The 26,447-nt window shown below is 36.8% G+C and overlaps 1 protein-coding gene across 1 annotated transcript; it reads right to left on the bottom strand.

Annotated features, from left to right (window-relative positions):
- Positions 1-1,969: 1,969 nt before the first annotated feature.
- Positions 1,970-25,533, bottom strand: LOC117319381 (the record flags this gene model as incomplete). The annotated part of the gene is given in 13 exon segments (XM_033874201.1): positions 1,970-2,144; positions 3,224-3,304; positions 5,640-5,719; positions 6,795-8,447; positions 13,695-13,796; positions 14,007-14,108; positions 14,320-14,421; positions 14,982-15,231; positions 16,610-16,659; positions 17,850-18,590; positions 21,503-21,530; positions 24,462-24,654; positions 25,371-25,533. Coding segments are annotated over 13 exon segments (3,720 nt in total), but the record flags the coding sequence as incomplete, so codon positions are not given.
- Positions 25,534-26,447: the final 914 nt, after the last annotated feature.

Below are 26,447 nucleotides of genomic sequence, written 5' to 3'. Positions count from 1 at the left end.
TATACAGTACTTATCAGGGAAAGCATCGTAGATTTACTTCATTGTGAATTTTGCCGAGGTCAACTCGGACTGCTAAGAGTATAACATTTCGAAAAGGACACAAACACAATATGAAACATCTATTTTTTTCTAACAGACCGGATAAAATGCATTGTATTTACATGCACATGAACTATATAAATGCGTGCTCTGCTTCGTGAGAACTTTGAAGATATGTTCAAACAGCACGAATCATTCTTCCGCCAGTGAAACGGAAGGGAAGTAACTCTTATATATCGGGAGGACATCCTGCCTTCGGCCGTGATTAGAAGACGCGGTAAAGTAAGCATAACTTCAAAAAATAAGCTAGCCACGCTATCTAGCGTTCCTCGACGGATCGCGCTGTTCCGTGGACATACACGGCATCCGGCGGGCCACGATATCCAGTGTTCCTCGACGGGCCGCGCTGTTGCGTGGACACCCACGGTATCTGCCGATCCATCACGAATCGCGGAATCACGTGGACACTTTGCCCACGCATGTCCACTAGTGGACATTGCGTGGGCAGTCCACCGTGGGCGCGTGGAAACCGCAAAGTCCACGTAAGCTGTAGTGTAACATAGTCCAGGCTCTCTAGGGGTGTATAAGACCTCATGCAGGGATTGTTTTTACAAAATGATTGTGTTTAAAGAAGTCCCTTAGGGTGGGGAAAGACCCTTGGGCCTATTTCTACATCAGAATTGTGTTGATCCCTTAACTACAAAAAAGTGCTCCCGTTTCCTTTATGACGATTACACTTGTCGCAGTAAACATGCTTTTGTTCCTTTGTGACGACTCAAATTGTCAGAAAACATTTTGAAAGACGTTGATACTACTCGCTGGTTCAGCATAGTTATACGTAATAATTGACACGGAAGGTATGTTTTTAACAAATAATAAGCATTGTAAATATTTTTTTGATTATTTTTTTTTACGTACCAGAAGCATTTTCATTTGGAAAGATTGTCTAATTCAAAGAATCAGTGGTTAATGCTGGGTTGTTTACATAGGTAACAAAATTGCGGCCTCAAATTTACGTTAATTTTTTGTGCGGGTTATGAGATGGACAGCAACCACTTATGCAAAATCCAAAAACTAATAGGCCTGTAATGCTCAAATGAATCTACAGCAACATTGAAGTTGATCAGTAGGTCATGTATGCAGATACTTTAATGAAAGCTATATAATACTAATAAAGGTATTCATGTGAATTTTCTAGTCCTTCATTCCAGCATCTAATACCAGGACTCTAGACACGTCTTTTAAACACTTTTGACAATTCATTGTTTAAAGAGTTAAGCCTGTTTGACCTGTGACCTTGAATGTAGCTAAGTGCTTTATAATCCTAGAATGCTACAGACACAATATCAAGTACCTGAGCCTGTTGGTCATTGCTGCGAAGAAGTCATTTAATGAGTTTAGTAAATTTGCCCTTCATCCAAGCATGATACAGGCCTTAAATATCAAGTCCCTTGGCCTCATGGTTATTGAAAAGAATTGTGTTTAAATATTTTAGCCTATTTGGCCCGTGACCTTGACTATAACTTGAACAGACTTGGAAGCCCTTCACCCTAGCATGCCACAGAACCAGTATCAAGTCTCTGTGCCTCAAGGTTATTGAAGAACTTATTAAAGGAAGAACTTGTTTTAAAGAAAAAGTTGACAACAGACGGCAGAAGAAGAAGATTTGGTTTGTTTTTGTTTAACGTCCTATTAACAGTCAGGGTCATTTAAGGACATGCCAGGTTTCGGAGGTGGAGGAAAGCCGGAGTGCCCGGAGAAAAACCACTGGCCTACGGTCAGTACCTGGCAACTGCCCCACGTAGGTTTCGAACTCGCAACCCAGAGGTGGAGGGCTAGTGTTAAAGTGTCAGGACACCTTAACCACTCGGCCACCGCGGCCCCTTCAGAAGAAGAAGAAGAAGATATATACTATACTTGTAGACTTTACCTTTATTTAGATTGGCTGCTTTCCTTTCATCATTAATTTTAAAGGTTATTTCATCATCAATGCTGCCCTCTTCACTGGTGTTGTCATCTTCCCCAGAATCGTTATCATATATATAGTCCACATCCTTATCGCTGTAATCAATCTCACTGTTACTGCTAGTTTCTTCACATCTGACCTGAAAACATGGACATAGTCATTTACATTTCTTGCCAAGGGTTCAAACTCTTGTCCTGGGCATGATATATCACTGAGATTATTTAATATGATCTTTATTATTAGGTAAATTTCAATACGAAGGATGAAACGGAAGAGGTGATAAATTAAAGTTTAATCGACATATTGGAGCATTGAGGGCACAGATCCACTCAACTTTAAACGGTTTTTGACATATGCTCCGGAAATCGTGACTGTACCGTGAACAAATTAATACAGCCATTGAATGCCATACAGTGTTATGAACTATCTTCAATGGAAATATTCACATCACTTTAAGAGTGGCTACATGACATGCTATAAATATCATCATTATCTACAAAATCAATATCTGATTTTCTTATAGTTTGAGGAAAACAAAAGTATCCAACTCATTAAATACTTAAAACAAGAGGCCCATGGACCTTAAGTCATCTGAATCTAAAGACCATTGTACTAGTACAGTGGCGCTGTTGGCCATAGCGTCCATCTTGGACTTCAGACCAACCAGAAAAATAAAAACACTTGGTCAGGACCATCTTAGAATCATTGTAGCCAAGATTCAGCTGAATGCCACAGGTGGAACTTGAGAAGAAGTTTGAAATAGGTGTTGTTCAGGAAAACCATGATTGTGCATTCATGTTACAAAATGGCTGTCGTGGCTACCAGTCTGAAAAATAACAACACTTTGTTGGCTTCACTTCCTTAACATCCTCACCAATTTCCAGCTCAATGGCACCAGAGGAACTGGAGAAGTTTAAAATGTGTTTTTGAAGATGGCGGCCATCTTGGATTTCGGACCGACCCGAAAAATATCAACACTTGGTAAGGACTGCATTTCGGGATCATTCCAGGCGAGTTTAAGCTCAATCCCACCATGTGCCATGGAACTTGAGAAGAAGTTTGAAATAGGTGTTGTTCAGGAAAACCATGATTGTACAATCACGGATCAGACTCAAAATCTAATTCAATGGCACAACCAGGAACCAAAGGAAACTTACATGTGAATTTTGAGGAATGTATTTTCTTCTCAAGAAATAGTGATAACACTTGTAAACTTACTGAAGATGCTGAATGAAGTTTCTGTGTAGTACTGTATGAAGTGTTCTCACTATCCTCATCTTCTTCAGCAGTATCGGAGTCCTGAAAGAAATCAAATATATATGATGTTACTGTGAAAAACAACAATTCAATTATATGAAATGTTTTTTAATCTGTTTTAATAATTTGCCTAGTGTCTGCAATAACAGAACATTCTAAAGAACTTCTCATCTTGCGATCTGCATGTCTTATATTACTCTAGATCTATTGCTCATAATATATTGAATACATGGAACAGAGATCTAAGAAAGTCTTGGTACCCGCAATTGAACTTTTCTCTAATTTCATGATCTGATAACAAGGAGAACATGCATATGAAATCTAAGATCTAATCTGAGATATTATTAAAGAGAAGACTTTTTAAAGAAAAAGCAATGCTAACTTCAACGGTCAGACTTCTGGATCAGACTCAAAATTGAATGGGCACTGTACAGGGCTTTTTCTGAGGGCTGTTGAGGCTGTTACATAGAATAGAATGCGGAATGCTGATCAGTTGGAAAATGCATGATTGAATGAAAAATAATTGATTTAACCAGACATTTATGTTATGTATCAGAATGAAGACATCGCTAATTGTGTGCGTTTAAAATTGATCAACTTGTTTTACTGTTCCACAAAAAAATTTCTTACCGACCGCTAATTTCAATGGTGGCGGCTATTATCAAAGACGACTACCGCTATGTTATACCAGAGTGATTAAATGATGTGGCTTCTAAATACACCATTTATCTTTCAATTAGGCCTGATTATTAATTAACCCTATGATTGGGACTAGACAAAACTCGATATCGTAATCCCTATTGTCAGTCAGAACGTTTGTTGGAGAGGTGAAATCTTGCTGCAGGGGTCACAACAAACCCCTGTCCAGTGGTTAGTACAGGTAGATTTTTGTTTGAATCATGAGATGTCAATTACCCACAAATATCATAGCTAACGGGCCATGAAAAAAGTTTGAAAACTTTAATTTGTAAAATTTTGAATCATACATACAAAATGTAGGCTCGTTAGTAGCGGTATATATAGTGAGATAATTTGGGACAAAGAAAAAAGTTTGATACAGATATAAAATTGAATCAAACAAGTTTGAATACTTTTCAATAGCTATAACAAACTTTAATTCAATATTCATGATTGCCCATCTGATGCCCATTTCCTTTGCTGATTAGTTACAAGAGGCCCAGGGGCCTTAACGGTCATCCGACTCTAAATTAAAGAAAATTTATAGTATTGTAGCTTGCATTCTTTGTAGCAGGTTTAGTGGCACTGTTGGCCATGGTGGCCATCTTAGATTTCTGACTGACCCAATAAATAACAACACTTGGCCAGAACCATCTCAGGATCATTTCTGATAAGATAGAGCTGAATCCCACTGGTGGAATTTGAGAAGAAGTTTGAAATAGGCATTGTTCAGGAAAACCAGGATTGCACAATCATGTTACAAAATGGCCACCATGGCTGCCAAGTCAATGATTTTACTAGGCCGAAAAATAACAACACTTTGTTGGCCCTCCTTCCTTAACATCCTCACCAATTTCCAGCTCAATGGCACCAGTGGAACTGGAGAAGAAATTTAAAATGTGTTTTTCAAGATTGCGGCCATCTTGGATTTCTGGCCAACCCGAAAAATAACAACACTTGGTTGGGATCATATCAGAATCATTTCAGGCAATTTTCAGCTCAATAGCACAGGTGGTATGTGAGAAGAAGTTTAAAATGTGTTTTTCAAAATGGCGGCTATGGCGGCCATCTTGGATTTCGAACCCACTCGAAAAATAATAACACTTGGTCAGGATCATATCAGGATCATTTCAGGCAAGTTTCAGCTCAATAGCACTGGTGGAACTTGAGAAGAAGTTTAAAATGAGTTTTTCAAGGTGGCGGCCACGGCGGGCATCTTGGATTTCTGACTGACCCGAAAAATAACAACACTTGGTCGGGATCATATCAGGATCATTTCAGGCAAGTTTCAGCTCAACAGTACAGGTGGAATGAGAGAAGAAGTTTAAAATCTGTTTTCAAAATGGCGACTATGGCGGCCATCTTGGATTTCGGACCGACTCGAAAAATAACAACACTTGGTCAGGACCATCTCAGGATCATTTCAGGCAAGTTTCAGCTTAATCTCACTGGTGGAACTTGAGAAGAAGTTTAAAATGAGTTTTTCAAGGTGAGACTTTTACCATGAATGATGGCAATCCCCATATATACAAAACTTGCAGGGTAGATCCTCTGTTTATACAGAATTGATTTCCTTTTGAATTCAATGAGGAGATTTCAGATACAAAATGATTAGATGGATGGTCACAGGGAGATTACAGTATTCTCTTACTGTTCAAAGATTGTAATGCTAGATAAGTGGGTAATATGTGTTAATTACCATGTTTGTGATTTTCCTTGCTAATTTGTTTCCCTTTGAAGTCATTGTTTCTCTTGAGCTACTCTTTTCTTTTGCTGAACCTGTAACAATACCAAGTGAATCAAAACAACAACAAATTGAGGCCCTGTCATCAAAATTAGTTCTGTTCCAGAAACAAATTGCCATGTAGTAGCAAATGTTCATTATTTAAACATTGAATACTTTAAAATTGCAACATTATATAATATAATACAACTAGAACTGTAAGCAAATGTCTAACTATAATACTCCTGCCCCCTCATCTTATTTGCAACCATGGCAACCAAATGACATTCATTGTTTGCGAAAATAGCAGTGTTGTCAATTCTGACCAATCATAATCCTCCATTGTTTCCATAGTAACGGTTCTAGAAACACCTGATGTGTAAGATAAAAGTCTTTAAAAAATTATCTACTTGACCAATGCAAGGTTGAATAAAACTGATTGGATTGCATGGTGAGTAGCTGGTATTTTTAATATAAGTGACCAACATTTCTAGCAAAAACAAGAATTATATACACAACATTACATTTTCTTTGCTAATAATGCTCCAGACCAAATTTCAACAAAATCCATTAAGGCAATAAGGACTAAGAAGGATTACAGTACCTCAATTTCCCCTCTTGGGCCCAGCCCCCTTCAGTCCCCAGGGAAGCCACAGCCTCTATTTAAACGTCAGATCTCGATCCTTGCCCAATAATGCCAAATTTCATTAAATTCCATTCCAGCTTTCAGGACTAGTAGGGATTTCAAGAGTTTACCTCAGTTTCCCCTATTGGTCCCCAACCTTCCTGCCCCAGGGAGCCACACCTTCCATTTATACAATTTTTGATCTCCTTTGCCCAATCATGCTCCAAACCACATTTTATCAAAATCCATTCAGGACTTATATAGTGGATTTAAAGGATTTACCTCAATTTCCCCTCCTGACATATAACAGAATGCTAAACTTTTGCTTGAAACAACGAATTTCATTGAATTGAAAACATTAAAAACATTTCTCCAGGTCTAATTTTTGCAATGTTAAATGAACAAAAATTGCTTCTCTTCTATGTTTTTTAACAAAATTAACCTGAGAACTAACTAAAGTAATTTCATTGCAGGACATATAAGAATAATAATCTGCATTTACTTACATGGTGGTCGATCCAGATTCTCAAAGAATTTCCCCACTTTGGTGACTTCTTGAATAGCCAATGGACATTGGTATACATGCCTGTTGATCTCTTCAGAGTGACCCATGTGTTTGTAGAACAAATCTCTTTCACTATCAGGAACATCTAATGCAGCATACAAAGTTGCTGCTCTGTGGCGTACTGATGTTGCATTTATATGTGATTGAATGTTGGCCCTTTTACATACATTGTCTACAGCATGCCATCCTTTTATGTGCTTTTCAGATGACATCATATTAGGGAAAACAAAAATGTTGTTTGGGTGAACTCCAACAGCAGTCCTGGTTGCCTCATCTACAAGTACATTAAGTCCTTGAATGCAGTCATTTGGTATAAGGAGTGGAACCATATGTTTCATGTTCTTGCCTGATTGATATGCGATTTTGTACTTTCCTAACAACTGCTTTTCAACAGGATCATTAATCGCTTGCACTGCTTTGTCTGCAATCCAAACACCTTTATCAGCATCTTCCCATTCTTTTAACAATAGACGACTGGGTTCTCCTCCTCTACGGGCATTAAATAATGTGAGACGACAAACAAGAATATCTCGAAGGCTTTTGAATTCTTCCTTTGTAACAAGCAAATATGGCCCCAGCAATCTTTTCTGCTCATCCATTATGAAATTCCTTAATTTTAAGATATCGTCTTCATTTGGTAAATGCTTTGGTTTTCGAAGATCAGTCTGTCGAGCTTTAACATTTGCATATTGCGCATCACTAAATACTGCAGTCCAAAAGTGTTGAAGAACTGTTACGAAGTTATCAACTTCTCTTGCTTTTTCATCTTCTTTCTTTATCAAGTATTCCCCCTTCAACACCTTTGCTGCCCTCTTCAACAGAAACCCTATTCCCGTCTTCAGACCAAATTTTGTTGAACCATTCTCCTTTGTTGTTACATTTGTTATAGCCTCTTGAAGAAAATGAAAATGATCTCTTGACAGCATATCAACACTTGTTGTAATGTTTTGTTTACCTTTTTCAGCCAGTGACTTGAACTCCAAAAACAGATGTGCAAATCTTCTCATATCTGACATAACACTATCTCTTAATTCTACTTTTTTCTCTTGTCTTGATCTTATTTTCACATAATTCTGGAACCCCAACAGTTTTATAAAATTGTCAGTTCTGCATAAATTTCCAACTTCATCTCTACGGAATTTTGACAACACCTCATCTCTATATTGAATGCTGCCTGTATCTGCTATCAGACTCAACGGAATAGACACAGGGTCCTTAGTAGTTGATTCAGCTTCCATACAGTTATGTTTGTGTTTATGAATGGTATTTGATGCAAAAAAACCATTACATAGTGAACAAAGTGAAATGTCACATCCATCTTCTCCTTGTCTTCTTTCTCTTATAAGTTTTTTTTTCAGTTCTTCCTTACTTAAATCTGATTTCTTCATAATGTCTTTGTTAGCCTTCAAAATACCCTCTTTCTTCATTTGATCAAAAGCTTGATTTTGCAAGTGTTTTGGTAAATTCAAGATTGATGTGATTCTGTCTTCATGGAAATGTTTGGTCTTAAGATGCCTCGTTAATTTGGACTGTTTCATTCCACAAAAAAGGCAAGGTCTATGGGGTTTAGGCCTTTTTGTTTGTCCTTTTTTACCTGAATATGAACAAAATACAATTTAAACACTTACATTTAGGTAGGGGTGTATTAATCATATCTGGAAGGAATGACTATTTGGTAGGATGTTTATGGTGTGTACTGTAAATCACTTTTATTTCGCACAGGGTTTATTTTCGCATTAATTCGCAAGGAGAGTCAAACGCTAATTCATATCCCTCGCGAATACTTATATAGGAATAACAAGAATAAGTGGCGTCCATTTTGAATCTATCATAATCTTTAGTTGGTGAGCAGACATTGCCATTAAAGAGTTTTAGACACAAAAAGGTTAAAGTTGTCTATAGGTTGGTTTTCTGAAAAGCCAGTCAAATTACCCTCACACTCCTGGGGTTTTGTATATACTAGCTGAGATACAGGGCACAGCATGGGCCCATCTGGACAACTGACCTATATGCAAAATTTCATTCTGATAACGAGGTTGGTCAGCCTCCTACGTCACAGCAGTGAACATACGTAAACACCCAAATGTGTGTCGCATTAAATCACTATTTACACACTATCTACCAAAGGTTTTGTGATGTGGGAATACTTTACATTAATATATTGGGTTACTCCAGTGATGATCCCGTTATTCATTAAACAACTGTATTGAATTCAACTTTATTCCATAAGTTTTACAACTTATTGGATAAAATAGTATATAACATTAATGGACAAAGGCATCCACTCTTACATGATTTATAATTCAATAAGCTAATTTGTCAGATTTGTTACAGGGAAACAGAGAAATAATCATTAAAAATGAATATATTCTAATAAAATCTTATAAAAAATCTTTCCTTTAGTTTATTTGCTAGTGATAAATATTTTCCTTAATTGTTAAGTTCTTTTATATTTTCTTCTTTGAGTAACTGAATACGTTTAAACATACTATAGTATTTAAAATGATATGTTTTAATCAAATCAATACGAATGTCTGCGTAACATTTTCACCACATCAAATTCATTTCCTTCATAACCTTCATAAAACCCATGTAAATGTATCGTCTCAGATAAAAAAATCAGTTTTGTGATTACGTACTATCTAATTAAATTACATCAGGATGGGACAACTGTATTTCAAACTACTGCATTTTTATCAAATCTTTATCTTGCAAAATTAAGAAATGGATATTTTTATGTTAATATTACGTCAGGAAAGGGTAAAACATGTTCTTAAAAGTGTACAAAATCTTATCAAATTATGCCAAAAATAAAATGGTTAACAAGGATAGGAAAATTAATCACCGTAAAAAGACTGCACAAGTGAGATCATTCTGTCACCTCACTGTATAGTAGACCAGAGATGTATATATCACATATGTGATATTTACATCTCTGAGTAAACCAGTATAGTGTATATGCCGTTGTTTAGTTTTTAAAATAAAAAAAAAAAAAAGATGACATGTGATATTAGTAAATTACCAAGGTTGTGATATTGTCCGCTGGTCTACTATTTCGATTATACAATTACAGACATGAGGTGTGGAAAGAAAATCTAAACATGTAAGATGATAAAATCAGGACATTCACTGTCATTGCTTTCATTGTTTACAAAATAATATTGGGCTCTTTGAAGTTTCCCTTATAAATGCATATAACAAGGCAGATTCTAGCCTAGTGATACTGGTGAGGTGAACCAGATGACGCGTTGGACCACGTGACCACCTAGCTCATTAAAATTTTTCAGCCAGCAGCAATATCCCCCTACTGGCCTAAAATAGATAAACAGCTTTGTAAGGCGAGGTGACGCGTTGGACCACGTGACCACCTAGCTCATTAAAATTTTTCAGCCAGCAGCAATATCCCCCTACTGGCCTAAAATAGATAAACAGCTTTGTAAGGCGAGGTAAAACCTGTGTCAGACAACATTTATGGGGTCGGGCTAACAGAAAATGGAAAAATACCCTATGTGTCCAAAACCCTTTAAGTAATATTATAATGATAGATTATATACATATTTCAGAGTGTAATTTTATATCACAAAACACTAAAATTTCACACACAAAAACCCCGCTGAACACTTATATTGTAATAATGCAGAAAAACTATATATGAACGGGCGTGATACTTGTACATGGATATCACATGACTTTTCTAGTACCGTCACATGACTCTTACACACAAAATGGCTACCAACATGGAAATATCGCCAACCTGTTAACGTCATTCCCGAATTTAGAGTCATTTTGAGGTCAGAATTCACGAAATTAAGTATTCGCCAATACGTCAAATGAGGCGAGTTCGCGAAATTAAGTACTCGCGAAATATAAGTGATTTACAGTATATACTTACCTATCTGGTTGTCAGGATTTAGAGTCTTGGAATATGGATCGGCATACTGTTATTGCTTTGTTTATGTTATTTTTCAAACAGAAGATAAATGGTAATGGGTTTTGTTACTTTAAAGGGTGAACGAGAAGGGGGAGGGGGTTGCACATTTTAGTTGGTGCATTGTATATTTGAGATGGTGCATATATATAAGAATGTATCAATGTACCTTTTTAAGGGCTTTATCATTAATATCTTAAGGTTTGGTTAACACGTCTATTCTGACCCCAATGGAAAACAAGTGGCCCATGGGTCTTCACGGTGGTCTGACTTTATAGACCCTTGTACAATTATATTATACATACTCAGTAGCAAGTATAGTAGCACTGTTAGTTTTGGTGTATGTTGTATATTGACTCAAAAACTAATAAAACTAGGTCACTTTGTTTATACAACATAATACCAACTTTGCCCATGGGTGCAATAATGCTCCTGACCAAATTTCATCAAAATCAAAAACTGAACTAAATATTGTGGAAATGTGTGCATATTTAACTTCTCCACAAGATAAGGTAACACTCAAGAAATAAATTACTAGGTTTTCCAGGGGTTTCTTTGCCGTTTTTCTATTAGAAAGAGGTAGATCTCAGAAATAAACAGTACATGGTAGAATAGAAATAATCAACGATGATTCGTGTATTGTTGCAGGATATACAACGAGGACGAGGATATTTTGCAATTAAATTAATAACGAAGGCCGCAGGCCTGAGTTATCAATTAAAATTGCATAATATCCAAGTCCGAGTTTAATGAATTAATTTAATTGTAGACATATATAACAAATGGTCAGGGTCTATTAAGTTTTCCGAAATGGGGAGGTAAAATCTACCTGTCATGGATTACACACATCTACAATGTATAAGGATTATTGCTGGTTAGTTTAGTTAAAATCATATTGCCTTTACTTGACAAGGACTTATAATACAAGTACAATCAATGATTATGAAAGCTCACTGGCAGCAACAATCACATTCTAATGAATGTATCAACCAAATTAGATATTAGAAATTAGAAGGGCATGACATGGACGCCGGGGTGACAGAATTAGCTCTTGGTTACTTGTAACTGGTGAGCTAAAAATAGAAACTGTTACATAAGTTCCCAAATGCCTCCATTATTTAATGCATATAGATGCAAATGACGGGTCAATATGGCAAAGAAAGCATAGGTAAATGTTAACAACATATAAAGCTGGACAAAAAGTGATTGCAACAAGAGGGCCATGACCCTTAATGGTCATTTGAAAACTGAACCATCATATAAAGAAAGCAAAATTACAGCAAAGTTCCCCTATGCTAATGGACTCTATAGATCTCCTCTATTTTGTACACAAAATTAATAAACAAACACTTTTACATAATATACTGAAACGAAAAAGAAACGCAACATGGAAAATTGTGATTAATTTTGTATTAAATATACATATCTGTATAAAAATCGCGGAAATAAACATGCACCCTGCCTAACACCCATACCAATCTTCAAAATCACCCCAAGTGTGACTAGAGACCTATGCACTTCCGGCGCGGTAAAAACATCAAAAACCGTGCCTGTACAAACATATGCGTTCTTTTTTCATTCAAACCAGTATCAATTCATCACTAACATTGAGCCACATCATCGCCAATACTTTTGCAAACAATAATTCCTTTTACAATTATGCCACGGTTATCAAAGGTTGATAGAGGACGTGCTATAGCGATGCTTCTGGCAGGGAACACGCAACTTCACGTCGCTCGACAATTCAGAGTTCACAAATCGACTATTAGTCGATTAGTTTCACGTCTTAACGCAACAGGAAGAGTCGATGACCAGCCGAGATCAGGACGTCCACGCGTAACGTCGCGACGTCAAGACCGGGTTCTTAGGTTGGCACACCTGCGTAACAGGAGATTAACGGCCGCTGAAACGGCAAGGAATACGATTGGTAATCATAACCGTCGAATTCATCCCCAAACAGTGATCAACAGACTGCGTGAGGCTAATTTGCGTGCAAGGCGACAGTACGTTGGTTTACCACTAACACCGCAACGTCGAGCACGTCGTATGCAATGGGCAACGGCACATATGCCCAGACGTTTTCCTATGAGACGTTGGAGGTCTATGCTCTTCACCGATGAATCTCGATTCACGTTATTTCGAGCAGATGGCCGTCAACGTGTGTACCGGCGTCGAGGCGAACGTTTTGCTGACGCCTGTGTTTTGGAACACGACCGATTTGGGGGTGGATCAGTTATGGTTTGGGCGGGAATCTCCCATGGTTTGAAGACGCCTTTGGTGATAGTCAATGGGAATTTAACGGCCGTACGCTATCGGGATGAGATCCTTAGGCCCCATGTTGTGCCGTTTGTTAGGCAGCATCATCTAACCTTTCAGCAAGATAACGCGAGACCACACGTTGCAAGAGTCTGTAGAGACTTTCTTGCGACACAGAACATTGTTCCTATAGATTGGCCTCCATATAGCCCCGACCTGTCCCCAATCGAGCATTTGTGGGATGAATTAGACAGAAGAATTCGAAATCGCCGTAACCCCCCAAATACCCTCCCTCAGTTAGCAAATGCACTCGTCCAAGAATGGAATAACATTCCAATACGGAAAGTCAATGCCCTGATGAACTCAATGCAACAAAGAATTAGAGATGTGATAACTGTTCGAGGAGGACACACACGATATTAGGGCACGGTTTCAAAACTGCTGCCATTTCAACTTGGATTCACGTAGGGTACTACCAATCATGACCTTCTAGCAAAGTGACCTGTTCTTAAAAATCTCTAAACATTTAAAGGATGTTACATCAATATTCAATATTAACTATTACATATGAAATTTAAACATAATGCTCACAAGTATTATTTTATTAAACCTACAATTTGAAGTTGCGTTTCTTTTTCGTTTCAGTATATATCTTACCAAATCTGCTTCCACTGTTCTTGACATTGGTATTTTGCCTGCTAGGTCCTGCTTGATTCTCATGATGCTGTTGTTCCATTGGTTCTTCAAAGCTTTCAGTATCTGTCAGATAGAGGTGATAATCAAAATCTTATTCAACCAGATATCTAATTTTAGACAACAGGCCTATAGGCCTTAATGGTCATTTGAAAACTGAACCATCATATGAAGAAAGCAAAATTACAGCAAAGTTCCCCATGTTAATGGACTCTAGATCTCCTCTATTTTGTACACAAAATCAATAAACAAACACTTTTACATAATATATCTTACCAAATCTGCTTCCACTGTTCTTGACATTGGTATTTTGCCTGCTAGGTCCTGCTTGATTCTCATGATGCTGTTGTTCCATTGGTTCTTCAAAGCTTTCAGTATCTGTCAGATAGAAGTGATAATCAAAATCTTATTCAACCAGATATCTAATTTTAGACAACAGGCCTATAGGCCTTAATGGTCATTTGAAAACTGAACCATCATATAAAGAAAACAAAATTACAGCAAAGTTCCCCTATGTTAATGGACTCTAGATCTCCTCTATTTTGTACACAAAATTAATATACAAACACTTTTCTATAATATATCTTACCAAATCTGCTTCCACTGTTCTTGACATTGGTATTTTGCCTGCTAGGTCCTGCTTGATTCTCATGATGCTGTTGTTCCATTGGTTCTTCAAAGCTTTCAGTATCTGTCAGATAGAGGTGATAATCAAAATCTTATTCAACCAGATATCTAATTTTAGACAACAGGCCTATGGGCCTTAATGGTCATCCGACGTTAAGACCCTTGTATTATTGTATCATACATGTTCAGTAGCAAGTATATGTAGTGGCACTTTTGGCCATGGCATCCAGCTTGGATTTTGGACTGACTAGAAAAATAACAACAGGCCCAAAGGGCTTACATGGGCAAACATGAAAATAGTGTTCATGTTATATTTGTTAATTTCTAACAATGCTACATTATATTTGTATTATTATGGGGTTAAGATATCAACTACTTCAAAGATATAACCTAGAAAGGAAGTCAAGACTCAACATGATTGTGTTTAAAGAAACCTATAAAGACCCCTCAGCTTATTTTTACATCAGGATTGTGTTCATCTCTTGATCTTAATAGTTTAAAAAATGCAATATGTCATTTATAGCAATATAGTCAAATTGATCCCTTTGGCCCCGCTCTTGAGGCCTTGAGGCTACACTTCTGGCACAATTTCCTAATTGTTCACTTGTTCTGCCATATCCTTACCCTGCTGAGGTTGCAGCTCATTTGATTCGACCAAGTTTTCCACATCCGACTGGTAGACAGTAGGAGATGAAACCTCTGAAGCCACATGTTCAGGTAGATGTTTTTTCATATTTGTTTCTGATTCTTTGATAAGGCGATTCATTGCATTTTCTGGAATAATTTTTATTCCAAGGTCTTCTGCATGACGGACCGGCAGATCACAACTTTGAGTTAATGGAATTGCTTCATATCCAAGCTTTTCAATCAGACTCTGTAAATACAGTAATCAATTATTTAAGTACATGATACACTTTCTGTGCATTTTAACTTTATAAGTCCACGGCATCCAACATGGATGGCACCCAACATAGATGGAACGTACCCAACAGGGATGATTTACATGTAGCTGATGTTGTCTTTTCTTAAATTTCCCCTTCAAATTTATGTTCTATGTACAGAATAGTGAATGAATCATGATGTAATTTTGAGCATGTATTACCTCAAATAGTTCAGTGATCATGAAAAAAACTCCCACATTAAAGATATATTACAAACATTTCCCTATGTGGTTTAAACCAAATTTGGACCAAATCCTGTCAATCATGAAGAAGAATTATTTTAAAGAATTTGCTATGTTTTCATTACTGCATGGACTCCACCCCTACAATTCTAGTAGTGCCGCACCCTTCAATTATACCGGGCCTTCTTCACACAGCAAGCAATATATAGATTCAATTTTATCGAAATCCATTCTGTTGTTCAGGAAAAGTAGCAATTTTAAAGGATTTACAAATATATATATCTGTATATTATATTTGCCTCTCCCCTCCAGCCCCATTGACGTCACGTCTGTCATTTATAAAACATTGCATCTCCTAAATAATGCTCCAATCCAAATTTGATGAAATGATTAACCTATATTTCCCCTATTGACCCCCATCTCTCCATCCCCGGAGAATGGACCACGGTGGCAAAGTGGTTAAGGTGTCCCTACACTTTATCACTAGCCATCAAACTCGCAAGCCATGTGAGGTAGTTGCCTGGTACTGACCATAGAAGGCTGGGGTTTTTTCTCTCGGTACTCCGGCTTTCCTTCAACTTCAAAACCTGGCACGACCTTAAATGACCCTAGCTGTTAATAGGACGTTAAGTAAAACAAAACAAAACCCCCAGGGGAGCCGCACCCTCCACTTATACAACATGGTATCTCCTTTGCATAATAACTAATGTTCCACACCAATTATTTTATTAAAATTGATTCAGTCATTCAGGAATTCATTCATTTCATACATGAAATAGCATTTTAAGGATTTACCTACATTTCCCCTTTTCAGGCCAGTCCCCTCAAGTCCAGGGGAGAAGCATTCTCCATTTATACATGTATTTGATTTCATTTGAACAATAATCCTCCTGACAAAATTTGATAAAAATACATTCGATGGTTAAGAATGAGAATGTTCTGAAGGAATTCCCTCTATTTCCCCTTGAGATCAGTTGAGCTAAAACTGACCAACAACAGACAAATTTCATAGCAAATGCTTACTTATCCTTTGTACCAAGTGAGCTATATCAAAATCATAATTATGTCCTTAATCAAAATATACTGGTAACTGAACTGTCAAAGTTTCCATTATATATTAATTACTTACCAATGACAATCTTTCAATATTCACATAACAGGAACGTACACTGGGAGTGCCTATAACAAAGAGATTTTCATGATTTCAATTACACAAAGGATTTACAGGGCCAGTCTTAAGTAAGGTGAATCTTTATTGAATTTTTCACTTGTTTTACATACATTTTTATGGCTTGGTCAAATGACAACAATTTTTATAACCCTATGCAATGACAAATGTTATTATAATGAAATACAATAAAAAAAAAAAAAAAAAAGTAAAAATAAAAAACAACAAAATAATTATCTATTTCAACAAGCATACTGAGTATTGCTAAAGCAATACATGCCTATTTAACCCGCATCCGCTAACTATTAGAGTCCTTTACAAAAGTCTGAAGTTTGATTCAAATTCCTTAAGGAATGAAGTCTCTGGAGCACTGAAAAATAATTTCAAAAAATTGTTATGGTGACCTTGACCCAACAACCCAAAACTCATATTTGTCTGAGATATTATGCTTTATATATTAAATTGTTGAGATATTATCACCCTTTGCATAAATTTTGTGAAGTTTAATCAAAATCCTTCCAAGGAATGAAGATGCTTTTATATAGTGGGCTGAGAAGGATTTTATGAAAATAATAATGTTGACCTTATGACCTTGACCCAACAACAAAACTCAAACTTGTACAATCTTTATGACTGTGTGAAGTCTGATCAAACTCTCTCAAGGAATAAAGCCACTAGAACATTAATAATCAATAAAAGGTCTTCTAGAAATTCCAGTAATGGTGATCTTTTGTCCAAGATATTATAGTACTTTGTAAGTGAGTGAAGATTAAGATCCCTCAAGGTATGAAGCATCTAGAAAGTTTTGTTATTTTGAGAAGTTTGATGAAATTCCATTAAGAAAAGAAGGGGCTAAAGTGCTGACAAAGATTTTCTGAAATAGTAAGTGATTTTGACCTTGACTCATACACCCTGAAATTCAGACTTATCTGAGAAATCATGGTCTCTTGTAAGTGTGTGAAGTTTGATTAAAATTCCCCAAGGAATGAAGAAGCCACTAAACCATTGAATAGGGATTTTTGAAAATAGTAATGCAGGTGAACTTGACCTTAACCCAAAAACCTTGAAACTCAAACCTGCCGAGATATTATGGTTTCTTTATCGTTGTGTGAAGTTTAATCAAAATACCTCAAGGAATGAACCTACTAAGAAGGGGATTAAAAATATAATAACAACCTATCTTCCAAATCTAAATATTTACCTGTTCCGTTTTTGACAGTATTTCCTTTTAGGGAACTCTGATGATTTGAATTTCCATCACCAATTTGAAGTTCAGAGCTTTGTTCATGCATGTTATTGTCATGGGACCTCTGATATGGTTCACTTTGAATATTGTCGTTTCTCTTTTCGCCTTTTTTAACATCAGTGTTATGTCCATGTTTAATGGTATTCTTCAAATTTTTATCTTGGTCTTTTGGCTGAATGTGATATTCTTTATCACATTTTTGAAACTCAATGTTTGGTGTAATGCTTTGTTCAGGATAATTGGTATCCTTCAAAATTTCATAAGTATGGCCGTCTCCATCAACAGCTCTGACAGAAACCTTCTTCATCTGATTAGCCTTCTTTCGTTTCTTCCAGATATTCTTAGGTTTCATTTCCCTACAGTTTAAACGTTCTCTCATCGCTCTGGCTTTGCATTTCCTTACTTTTGGCAAACAATCCTCTACTTCATCTGCTTGTATGATTTTGCACGTTTTGACATGGCTTACAACTTCCTTTTTGAAGTCCGGTCCAGGCTTAGATCTACAGACATCTTTACATCTTCTGGAAGATGTGCCCCTAGACTTTAAATCACCAGGTGTCAGTGATAGGAAGTTATCAGATCGTTTCTGAACACCGTGACATTTGGATGTAGTCATATGTTTATCTTCTTTTTGACAACTTTCTCCATCACTTTCTGCAATCTTTGATTTCCTTTGCGATATTTTGGTGCATTCACCTTGAAATAAAGTTAAGATTTCATTAATCATTCACAAATGCTTAACAGTAACTTAGAATAGAAGCTAAGTTTAAAAAAAAAAACATCATCTGGATACACACAATCGTTGAATTTCTTAAAGGGAGGATGTCAGATCTATGGATTCTTTGCTTATAGGCTTACTTTTATAACTATTATTGATGTCAAATCATAAGGTCCAACTGACATATAAATTATAAGCAGCTATAAGGAATAAAAAACAGAGGCCCATGGGCCTTAACTGTCATCTGACTAAACTACATATATATATTGGTTATTGTGTATAGAAAGGGGTGCTATGGGCCTAAATCGCTGATTGGCATGGAGTTTTTGGCTGAGAATAATCTTAAAAGGAGGTCAAGGTTATCCTTATATCAAGTCCCTGGGCCTCTTGGTTAAAGAGAAGAAGTAGTTTGTAGATTTTAGCCTTTTTGACCTGTGACCTTGAAAGTAGGTCAATGTCATCCATCTGAACATAATTGGTAGGGCTGCATGTATCCATGCATGCTACAGGCCCTTCGGGTCAGATGACCTAACAAGACCCCAGAGGGATCTTGGCGCCCACCATTGAATGATCTTTATAGGTTCCATCTCGGACAGATCTTTTCTCTATTTTTCCCTTCCTCTTACTAATCTGTGTAAATTAAGGAACAATCCCTCCAGTACTTTTCAAACAAGGGGAACCTATATATTAAATTTGAAATTTAGCAATAACGGCTGTCTGTCAGCCATGTTGCTTTTAAATTGGTCACAAAATACAATATGAGGGACCGAGGGGAACCAACATATGAAATTTGAGAAAGATCCCTTCAGTAACCTAGTAAAATAATGATAAACTTTAATTGTCAAAATCCAAGATGGCTGCCTGCAGCTTTTGGCCATTTTGTTTTCCGATTGGTCCCAAAATGCAATATGTGTAACTACGGACCAAGGACAACCTACGCCCATCATCTTATGATGGTGGGCTAAAAATATAAAGAGCATCTGAAAATAGTACCATTGTAATCTATGTTAACCTGGCCCTGAAACTCTATGTATGCCAATTACTAGACTATATAATCAGACAATATCTTTTTGAAATTTTGAAAAAAAATGATTTAAGGACTGATGAGCTTTGGCCATTATACAAAACCTGTGCACCTGGCTTGTAACATTTATGCATGGCAATTACAATTTCCTCCAAAAACACCTGCATACACGGCTAAACATGGTCCATCATATTTCTGTGTACTGTCATATATACTGTCATTTAAATTTGTTATATATGTGTGGAGAAGTAGTCTGGACAAGATTATGATTCATATAGTTTTCACTTCATTACCATGCTAACCAATTCGAAGAACACCTATTGTTTTGGGAAATAGTACTATTGTATAATCAATTCCTCAAAACCATTATACAGCTTATTTCAGCTTACAATATCTCAGTTTTGGCCAATCTTACGTTTCCGTCAATGAATTTTCAAGTCCTTCATTTCAAAATACTACTTGCCTAAGATCAGGTCTCTAAGCTATCAAGAAGTCATTGTTTAAGGATTTAAGCTTATTTGATCCTTGTGAAATTGAATGTAGGCCAAGGTCATTCTTTTGAACAAACTTGGTAGGCTTTCAACCCTGCATGCTACAGGACCATCAGGTCTCTGTGCCTCATGTTTATTGAGAAGTTGATTAAAGGAAGAAGTTTACAGCAGATGGATGGACAGACAGGTGTCAGACCCTGCACCACGATAAAAGCTCACTAACTTTCATGCTGTACCAAATGATTATGGTATCATGTAATGGAAAACAATTGAATATCAAGTGAGTTCCTAAGATGGCGACATATATTATTTGCTTGACCATACCAAGAGTCCCAATGGGCCAGGATATATCACTTGATTCTAAGCAACTTTGAATTTGATCTAGGTCATTTCTACAGCTGTATGCTGTTATCACTTTATTCAAATATTAAAGTAGGCCAGGTCTATTCATGTCAATGAATTTTCAAGTCCTTCATTTCAAAATACTACTTGCCTAAGATCAGGTCTCTAAGCTATCTATACTTACACCTAGATTCACATATTGGCAGCAATGGTCATAATATGTCAAGGGTCATAACTTCAGTAAAAATTAATGAAACTTGATTAAGAAATCATTCTTTGAAGATTTAAGCCTATTGGTTTTTGAGAAGTTGCTTACAGATATTTGATTTTAGCTGATTTGACCCCTTTAATCTTGAATGGGCCTCTTGGTTTAATTCAGAAAAATTACTTTTTTTACCCTCTGACCTTGATATAATCTCAAAGTCAATGATTTCAACGAACTTGGCAGCCCTTTTCCCAGCATAATACAGACCCCATATAAACTCCTTGGGCCTCTTGGTTAAGAAGTTGCTAAATATTTTTAGCTTTTTTGACCCCTTTGACCTTGAATGTAGGTCAAGGTCATTTATTTCAAGTTTAATCTCTTTGTAACCCTTCAACCGAGTAAGCTACAGACCCAATATCATCTCCCTGGGCCTCTTGGTTATTGAGAAGAAGTCATTAAAAATATGTTAGCCTATTTGACTCCTTTGACCTTGAATGTAGGTCAAGATCATTCACTTGATCAAACTTAATAGCCCTTTGCCCCCCAGCATGCTACAGGCCCAATATCATCTCCTTGGGCCTCCTGCTTATTGAGAAATCATTTAAATATTTAGCATATTTGACCCTTATGACCTTCAACAAATGTCAAGGTCACCCATTTGAACTCATTCGGTAGCCCAGAACATCAAAATGTTGCAAACATGATAGATCCCTTTTGTATTTCATGAGAAATAGGGCAACACTTTGTAATCAACAAAAGTTAGGCCAGGGCAATGGCTAATTTATAACTCTTTATTCCTAATTATAGAGTACACTGAAATATACTTACGCAGATTTCCTCTAAACTTTGATTCCTCCTGAAAGAAAATTAAATCAATTCTTTGTAGATGTATGTTTCAAACCTATAGCAATATCTTGTGTTGCATTTGAAGAAAATATTTTAAAAGATTGAGGCCTACTATCACTCATCACCTAGATATTTTATAACACATACAGATGTTTTTCGCATCATCTGAAGCAAAATTTCAAAGGTTTATATCAATTACCCCCATTGGGCTCCTGGGAGCCTCTAACATGACAAGGGTCAAACTCACTGTTTATACAAATCATCTCCACCCAATCAACCATTCATACCTGTGTAGTTGAAACCGAAGGGCAACTTTAAATGATGAGATGTATTATATGTTGCAAATATGAGAAACCTTAGGTTTCGATACAACAACACAAAAATTAGCTCACATTTTTATATACAGAATATACAGAGCCTGGGTCGGGTAGCATTAAGGTTATGGTCCAGATAAGTAAAATCATCAAAGGGCAATAACTCCACAAATAAGGGGGTAAGGGGCATAATTTTGGTATGTGACATTCCGGCTCATCTAGATGTATATTTGTGTTAAGTATGGAGAGCTCAACACCATGTGTGCCCAAAGTAAAATAATCAAAGGGGAATAACTCCACAAATAAGGGGGTAAGGGGCATGATTTTGGTATGCGACACTCCGTCTCATCAAGATATATATGTGTGTTAAGTATGGAGAGCCTGGGTCACATAGTATTGGAGTTATGGTCTGGACAAGTAAAACTAGAACTGTCGCCAGGATGGCTGACCAATACCCCCGCAATCTGCACGAGTCAATGGTGAATTGGAACTGATAATTAGAGGCCAACTAAGATAACCCAGTAATATAGTGACCAGTTGCCAAAGCAACCATAATTTTGAGAAAAAGAAATTGGCATGCACTTCTACACATGGTCCTCTATATTTGTGTGAAGTTTCATTGAAATCGGCCCTTCGGTTTAGGAGGAGTTGTCCGGACAAACGTTATGGCTCTTATCAAAAACCTGTTTATAGTGACTGGACAAACTTAAAGTTATGGTTCTTATAAGAAAACCTGTTTATAGTGACCAGTTGCCATAGCAACCATAATTTTGAGAAAAAGAAAGTGGCATGCACATCTACACATGATCATTAATATGTTTGTGAAGTTTCATTAGAATCGGCCCAGCGGTTCAGGAGGAGTTGTCGGGACAAATTGTGTCTACAGGCGGACGACCGGACAGACAACCTGATTCCAGTATACCCCCCCCCCCCCCCCTAACTTCGTTGCGGGGGTATAATCATCAAAGGGGAATAACTCCGCAAATACGGGGGTAAGGGGCATAATTTTGGTATGCGACACTCCGGCTCATCAAGATGTAAGTTTGTGTCAAGCATGGAGAGCCTGGGTTGAGTAGTATTGGAGTTATGGTCCGGACAAGTAAAAACATCAAAGGGGAATAACTCCACAAATATGGGGGTAAGGGGCATGATTTTGGTATGTGACACTCTGGCTCATCAAGATGTATATTTGAGTTATGGTCTGGACACCATATGTCCCCACCTACCCGCCCGCCCGCCCGCCAACATGATAACATAATACGTCCCGTCTTTCGACGGGAGTATAAAAATTACCTCTATTTTCTCTATTGGGCCCCGCTCCTTTGGCCCCTTTGGGGATCAGAGTCAACATTTATGCAAAATCTGTTCCCTTCCCACAAGGATGTTTCTGACCAAATTTGGTCAAAATCCAACAAGAACTTTTTGACAAGAAGTGATTTGAACCAAATGTTGGCAGACAACAGATGGACAACGGACTCCGAGCCATGGCATAAGCTAACATCTGTTTTGTATCCAATAACATGGTAAAAAAAATACCACCCTCCCTCATTTACATTGTATTTCTTTAATAATTGGCCTGAGAACCAACAAATTAATATATGGTCAAATGAATTTTTAAGTATAATTTCCAAATTTTCCCTAATTGGCCCCACCTCCTGGTGGTGATCTCCAGGGTTTGCACCATCTTTAATTATATTTCTTTTCTGCAAACTTAAACTTTATGGTATGAGTAAGCAGGACAATAATACAATTTTATGCATATACATGTATATATGACCAAATCTGTCTATAAAGACCGTCCAAGAGGAGTCAGAAAAATGGTCACTAAAGACAGGTTGCCTTTATAGACAGGTCAAAATTATCATACCAACCAGTTTACATGAGACTGCCATAAATAACTTATTAAACAGGGCATTTGTTTAGTAGGTCAGTTAGTTTTAACATTTTCAGAAGTAAAATAAATGCATACACTTTTTATATAAATCTTTTTTTAATATAAATTTGAAAGGGTTAAATCTTTATTCAAAAGACTTTTCCATTAAAAACCCAAGAAAAAAAATATGATTTTCAGGAGTCCAAGACAAAGCTTAAATCAAAATGGTCTAGGACTTGATATTTGACTGGATATTTGTTGCAGTTTACGACTCTTTATTAGTATATATATATACTGACTAATTAAAGATGGCGGCAGTACAAACACTAGTTCCGACACCTACAATTAAGAAAGGCATTATTGGCTTTCATGTGAGTAAATCTTGTTGACGGATATTACCAGTGTTTGTTCTTAAAGTGATGTATCCTAGTTGTAATCATAAAATTAACTAACAGTGTAGGGGTCTTTTGTTTATATAATCAGGCCAGGGTGGATGTGTCTGAATTTTCCAGGGATTTTATGAGGGATGACTGCCGAGAGCAGAAGATGTACGACAGAAATTGGTCACTATAGAAAACAAACAAGTGACCATCGTTCCAAAGTCACAAGTCGTTAGTCACATCAGACAGGTGGTCGCTATACAGAGGGTCGTTATATAGTAAAATCTCACAGGGAATCTTAAAATCGGTCTTTAAAAACAGGCGGTCGTTAGAGCAGGTTTGACTATATATATACAAATGTATTGTGTTTTCACCTTTTTTCTCCATGGAAGATCAGAAACACCATAATCATAGCGCAGTTCATCCCCAACAGCTATATCTTTTTTGGCATACAGACACAGGTGCGGCCGGTCACCATATAGCTCTTGCTTTATGATGCAGTTCTGACATTCTCCAATTCCATCATTAACATATCTGCAGATCCGTTTTGAAAAAGTAGCATCAACACTGAATTAAAAAAACACAATCAAATTTACAAATAAATTCTAAGTATATCTAATATAAGTCGGTGATTACATCTACACGCAATGATGTGAAACTAATGACAAGTATGAGCACATTTCCCATTCAAGTATAAGATTTCAACGGTGTTGAAAAGTCTTACTTTTCATGCTTCATGCACAGCTCTTTGATAAAATGAAAGTTGTACTTCTTTTGTATAACATCAAATACATAAAGAAATTTATATTAAAATTATATATTTATACTATCACATTAGAATCTGAGAGACTATAACAATTCAGTTTTAGGATATGAGCTACACTAGTACTAAAATAGTATATATAAGGAACATTTTGTAAGTCGACTCATTTTCCACAAATTGTACATGTGTACCCATTGTTTGAAATACATGAAAAACACAAGTTACATGCATGAGTGTTCCAACATCTATACATTATTACACCAAATTTAAGATAAAAACATTGTTTAATCTGGCCACAAATAATGTATACCGATATCACAGCACTTTTCATATTTCTTAGGTAATCGAATGGGGCTGAAGTGAGTCACTATAGTGTTCACACTATCTCCACTTTTTGTATTTTCGATCAAAATATGAAAATCATTCCGGTACACTTCAAAACTAGAAAATTCTCAATTATGTTGTGCTTGAGACTTGGGACTAATTTGTTTTATGTATACACACAAAACCATATGCTTACCAGTATCGCTTGTTTTTCCAATTCAAGAAGAATATGAAACTGCCAAACTTCAGAGGATATGCATTTTCTCTTGTTTTACCTTCCTGGTACGGAATGAATTCTCCATGATATTCCAATAAAAAATCTCCTTTTCTGAATTTCCTTGTGGCAAAAACACCTTTCCCTTAAAGAAAAATATGAAATCACTTGGAATGACTGATAACATTCACTTTCTGGCTCGCCTGGCTCTTTCAAGTCTTGGAAGTTTCAGGAAAAAACTGCCACATTTTGTCCTGTGCCAGTTTTGGCAGTATAGTCGTATGACAGTATAATAAGGTGGTTATGTATGACTGTCATATACCTACTGCATCTACAATGATAAGCATAATATACATCTGAAACAAATGCTGCATCACACATACCTTTTTAAGGACTATGCATTTAAAAATTACATCCATAAACTATATTTGTAACAAGACATCCTAGAGCAAGGGTCGATATTAAGGCTATACTGTCCGCTTGTCAAGTAATTGCTGTCAGACTATGGTAATCATAGCATAGTGTACAATAATGGATTGGTTTGTTTGGTTTGTTTTGTTTAAAGTCCTATTAACAGCCAGGGTCATTTAAGGACGTGCCAGCTGGTTTTGGAGGTGGAGGAAAGACGGAGTACACGGAGAAAAACCACAGGCGTACAGTCAGTACCTGGCAACTGCCCCACGTAGGTTTCGAACTCGCAACCTAGAGGTGGAGGGCTAGTGATAAAGTGTCGGGACACCTTAACCACTCGGCCACCGCGGCCCCTACATAATAATGGAAGTGATCGATCTGTTCATAATGAAAGTAGTTTAATTGGGAACCTGCCTGTCAGCCATTTTGTTTTCAGATTGGTTCCAAAATGCAACATGCATAACTAGGGACCAGCTAGGTACCTATAGACATATGAAATTTCAGAAATATCCCTTCAGCACTCTCTGAGAAATGGCGATAACAAACTTCAATTATTAAGATCCAAGATCATACCAGGCTGTCTGTCGGCCATGTTGATTTTCGATCGGTCCCAAGATACAATATGCATAAATACGAACAAAGGGCAAC

The sequence above is a fragment of the Pecten maximus genome, unplaced genomic scaffold (assembly GCF_902652985.1).
Source record: "Pecten maximus unplaced genomic scaffold, xPecMax1.1, whole genome shotgun sequence".
NCBI classification, from domain to species: domain Eukaryota; kingdom Metazoa; phylum Mollusca; class Bivalvia; order Pectinida; family Pectinidae; genus Pecten; species Pecten maximus.
Note: the sequence above shows the minus strand (reverse complement) of the source record. Positions and strands in the feature narration are given on the sequence as shown.